At 38.3% G+C, this 5,000-nt stretch overlaps 1 protein-coding gene across 2 annotated transcripts in view; it reads right to left on the bottom strand.

Annotated features, from left to right (window-relative positions):
- The window catches only part of LOC135205596 (transcription factor SOX-17-like), a 203,013-nt gene extending 199,263 nt beyond the window's left edge, over positions 1 to 3,750 (bottom strand). Inside the window, exon 1 of one of the 2 annotated variants that reach the window (XM_064236366.1) lies at positions 2,218 to 3,750. In XM_064236366.1, coding sequence (XP_064092436.1) covers positions 2,218 to 2,284 — 67 coding nt within the window. In that variant the 5' untranslated portion in view covers positions 2,285 to 3,750. The remainder of the gene's footprint in view (positions 1 to 2,217) is intronic. The other variant, XM_064236365.1, reaches the window with a different exon arrangement.
- Between the last annotated feature and the right edge of the window lie 1,250 nt (positions 3,751 to 5,000).

Genomic DNA, 5,000 nt, shown 5'->3' with positions numbered 1-5,000 from the left:
CAGAGGTGATCATAGAGAAGCGCCTAAGGAGTAAGTTAGTTTTAAACCGACCTTATCAGGTAGTCGTCTTTTCATTTGGATGTTTCTATCTTGGAAATTGTTTTATAGTAACTGAATATTTCATTATATTTGGCGGAAATTTTGGAGTGGTATGAACTTGAACTATTACTTAAAGTTTGAGTAGCACAAGAGATTGATTGAGAAAGCGACTGAAAGATAGGCCAGCAAAAATTAGGTTTTATGAAAAACGCAAGAAAAACGCAAAACTTTTATGGAAATGAAAATTCATTTAAAGATGTTTCCTGATTCTGATAGGCTGTCAGACATTTAAATTCGATAGGTGGCCTGCAGCTTATATTTTATAACTCAAAGTACGCGATTGCCATACATATACGAATTGCATAATTCCTGGTACATTTTGATAATGGGCTTTGGTACGGTACGATTAAACAACTGGCGAATGCTGCAATATATATAAAAAAAAAATATATATATAAAAAAAAAACTAATAATATAATTCACAACTCAGGAACAACTTCGCGAAAATACATCATGGGACTTTCTGTCAGTTCAGAAACGCTCTGGAGGTCATGAAGCCTTAAGGCCTCGTCATCCCACAAGCCTTGGAATCCGTCTTCCGAGAAGAGGAGTTCATCTGCGCACACCGCGCCTGTCCGAAGCCTCACCAAAGATGAATATACTGGAGCGTTTAGTTAACCCCTCTGCCTTAATAAGTCAACAAACGTTGCTGAAACTTGCAGTAAGCGGGCAGTTTGGTGCAATGAGCAGTTGATCTGTATGAGAAAAGAGGCCGACGGTAGTGTCGGTTTCACTGCACTTTATTCTTCCGTTCGTAAACATAAAGCAGGCAGTGTTCAGTCATTTCTTGTATGGGTGATTTCAGTTGATGCCAGAAGCCGGGAAGAGAAAAGCCCCCGAAGACCACTTCTGAAATTGACAATAAACCCTAGAGGAGCACTGCAAGGTGTTGTCATGAGGCCAAAAACCAGTAGAGTTCGCGCAACAGAGATCGGCCAATAACCCTCAACAGTTTTCATTAATTCCATAGCACGACGCGATCATAAGGTTGACAACAAAAGGTGTTGTTGAGTCGTATTTATGCGTTCGTCTTCTCCCCGTGTACCCGGGCAGTCTCGGACGCATGATGCCTTGGGTAAACTGTGTGCAGGTGTCCACAGAACATTATGCTGTCTTACATTATATGTATATATATATATATATATATATATAATATATATATATATATATATATAGATATATATATATATATATATATATATATAATGTATTATATTATATATATATATATATATATATATATATATATATATATATATATATATATATATATATATATATAATATTAGCCGAAGCCACTGGGAAAGTTTAAAAAAGGAAAGATTGAGTGCCAAGTACTTTCGTGTATTTAAACACTCTTCGGGGCACAAGATGTGTTAAATACACAAAGTACTTGGCACTCTGTCTTTTCTTTTGTAAACTTTCCCAGTGGCTTCAGCTAATAAACAAAATCAGGTGCTTACTTTTGTGATTTTTTAGTATACGTATAATATATAAAAATACATTATATTTCTGTTCTCTTTCTCTCTTCATTTCGCTAAACTTTTTCCGTTGTATAAGTATTTGCGTATGCGCGTACAGTTGTGTATCATAACAAATTACGCTTGCATTTATTGTGGTAATTATCTTCACCGGTGTACTGTAATCATTATCGGATTGTCATTTTTACGAAAGAGAATGTGCAAGTATTTCTTACATTTTCTATCGTATCTTTAAAATTTCACAAATAAACTCATGACTAACAATTAGTTTCGCTTCCCAGTTTTCTTATTATTATTATTATTATTATTATTATTATTATTATTATTATTATTATTATTATTATTATTATTATTATTATTATTATTATTTCCGTAATATTTTTTTTCATTCACTATTATTTTTCGTGAGTTGAAAATAATAATAATAATTTAGCAAGATAATATTAACGATGGTAGTGATAGCAATAAATATCATTATACTTATAGTCAGTATAAGGGTATTTCGAATTTTCTTGGTAATTGAACTGCGGCATTATTATCATCCATTCAGCCACTATTACTTCTGGTAAATCGGTCATTCCCTCTTAAGTGGCTGTTAATTTGCAAAGATAAATGGTAAATATATAAATGAACTTACCTGCACTTAACGACAGCATTGCCTCTTGATTAATGACGTATTGTTCTATTTTCATCGCTTTTTTCATAAAACTAAAATTGCATAATGAATTTATGCTTGATTTTGCTTGATTTCCATTGAATATCAGTGTAGGGTCTCGCACTGGATTTCACTCTGAATGACACTCCTTCTTTCGCAAGTTTTATCTCATTTTTAAAAAATCCTTAAATTGTTGTCACTTAATTTTCTTGTCGGTTATTTTAGATTTTGTAAAACTGCAGCAATTAATAACTAATTATGTCAGTTACTGAATTCCAAATAGTCTCAAGTAGTTGTTGTCAGTTACATTTCACCTGTCAATTATTTTCCCATTAAAAGCCGGGAAATTTTTGTTCAGCGGAAGTCTGACTGTAATGTACTTTTTAAAGCCTTGCAAATGCCAATTTTCTTATTGCAGGCGTTTTCCCTTTTTTTTCCAGCCCGTTAAGTAGTGATCAGTCACCCGGATGAAGATCAGTCAACATCTGACAGTGTAGCCAAGTTATACAAACCCTGACCACCGTGGTTTTGAGAGGTCATTCAGTTGACCTTAATTACAGCCGGAAGTCGTTGGGACACTGCGGTTGGAGTCGCTCAGGTGTTTTACGAGCACTGATTGGATCACTGTCGTTTCCTTCGCTTCTCTCACAGCTTTGCTAGGCGTTACTTTCTGGTCAGCACTGAGGCTCGTGGGAAATAAACAACATAACGTGAAAAACTGGAAAAGTTCAACGAAAACCAAAGCTTTTCCGCATTCTGACGACCAATCGCAAATCACAAAATCACTCTGAAGCAAAGATTTGGAATCGGAGTCTTGAGAGAGCCCTAGAGACGGTCACAAAACGAGCGGGAGGAGGGAAGGTGGCCACGGAGGCTGCACGCAGTTAGTACAAGTGGATGCACAGTTTATTTTGGCTTCCCGCATGCAAAAGGGAGAGAGAGAAAGAGAGAGAGAGAGAGAGGCTGACCGCAAACGAGACGTAGTGACGCGCGACCCGATCGTGGTTGTGCACTGAACGGAGGCTGTATGCGGCCATGACTACCTCTGCCCGCCCACCACTGAACTCTGGCGATGATGCCGCATTCGATACATTAGGCATATTATGTCGTTTGGGCCTTTATAGTGGCCTTTGTCTTTCTCGCCCGACATGGCACCTTTCCCTGTGGCTTTGTATTTGGAATCGGGGGACCCTTGGAGGTGTCAGCCATCACATGTGGTGACAAATACTTCCAGAAGAATATCGGAGATGTGTCACTCGACGACATGCTCCAGCCCACCGCGTCGAGGTGCCGATGTTGGAATCCTTCGGGATATTTGTTTCTTCTGGGCATCGCTCTCTTTTCTTTAGACTGACTCCTGTCTGACGTCGCTCTTGACGACGGCCCGTGCTTCTTCTTCCTGTCTCGTTTCGAATGAGTTTTGGGCATCAAGGACCTGTCATTTGTCGACGAGAAAATACCCGGACGGTTCGATACCACGTGACCTCGCCTAGCCAACCATAAGGCTAAGCGGTGTATTCAAAAGCTCCCATATCGCATCTCTCACGTGTGTAGAGGGAGGGACTGATGCAGGAGGAGGAGGATGAGGAGGAGGAGGAGAGAGAAAGAGAGAGAGAAGAGCCACATCCCCCAGCATCCACATTCCACCCGTCTCCCCCACCACCCCCCTGGAATCATCATCAACCCCCTACGACCCGGTGAGATATGGAGATGAATTTAATGCCCGCTGATTTTTGCTCTGCCGGGGAAGATGCCGTGTATTCCTTCCTATTTCTGCTACGCTTTAACGATATAGGTAACAGCAATTAACTGTTATAAACATTGTTGATATGGAACAAGCAGGAGAAGCTGTTGACTAGATTCTAAGCAAGCTTACGCGTCACTGAGTGCTTGGGGTTTACCAGACAAACAAAAAGGGGGGTTGGGGGCGGGGTTTGGGGGAAACATGATTAAAACGTTCTCAGTAGGAATGAGTTCAGCAATTTCGTCAAAGAAAATGCATTGTCTTTGGAGATGTTTTTAAAAATTGGCGCGTGTTGTCGTAATGTTTTATAATGTGCATTTGAGTGACAAAATTTTTCTTTTCCTTCTCTTGAAAATATAGTAGTCTACCGATGGGTAGCACTCTAATTTTTATTATTATTATTATTATTATTATTATTATTGTTGTTGTTGTTGTTGTTGTTGTTGTTGTTGTTGTTGTTGTTATTATTATTATTATTTTGATATTGTTATTGTTGGTGTTAATATCTTCAATGTTATGGATACTGCTTTTATCATTACAAAGTCGATTTCCTTGACTATCCTGATACCTATAATTCTCATACCTACTGAGCTCCAGGGGGACAAAAATATCTTGGCATCGACGTGAACAGAACTTCATTTCGAGCAACTGCAGCAACAGAAAGTCTACCGTTTTTCCGATTTGATTTAGAAAATCGGGAAAAATTATCTTTTTTATCGATAACTATGTAATTTTAAGCGCTGAAGTTGACCGATGATTATTTTTTTCTGGCAGTTTAGTTATGCTAAGAATATTCAATGTATGATGAAGTCACATTACAAAATAAACACAAATGGAAAGCTTCAGTAAGTCGAGGGTTGAGGCTGTCCGGACAAAAATGACAACCAACTCCAATTTCGTTGTAATTTTCTTCGATAATTCCAGAACACTCGAATGTTGTTGTGGCAGCAGAAATACACCGGTGATGGTGCTCTTACTGGAATTAAAATAATCTTAAGCGGTGATGCTCTTAGGTAGATTG

The sequence above is a fragment of the Macrobrachium nipponense genome, chromosome 24 (genome assembly GCF_015104395.2).
Source record: "Macrobrachium nipponense isolate FS-2020 chromosome 24, ASM1510439v2, whole genome shotgun sequence".
NCBI lineage: Eukaryota > Metazoa > Arthropoda > Malacostraca > Decapoda > Palaemonidae > Macrobrachium > Macrobrachium nipponense.
The sequence above is the reverse complement of the archived record's forward strand: the minus strand, read 5'-3'. Positions and strand labels throughout refer to the sequence as shown.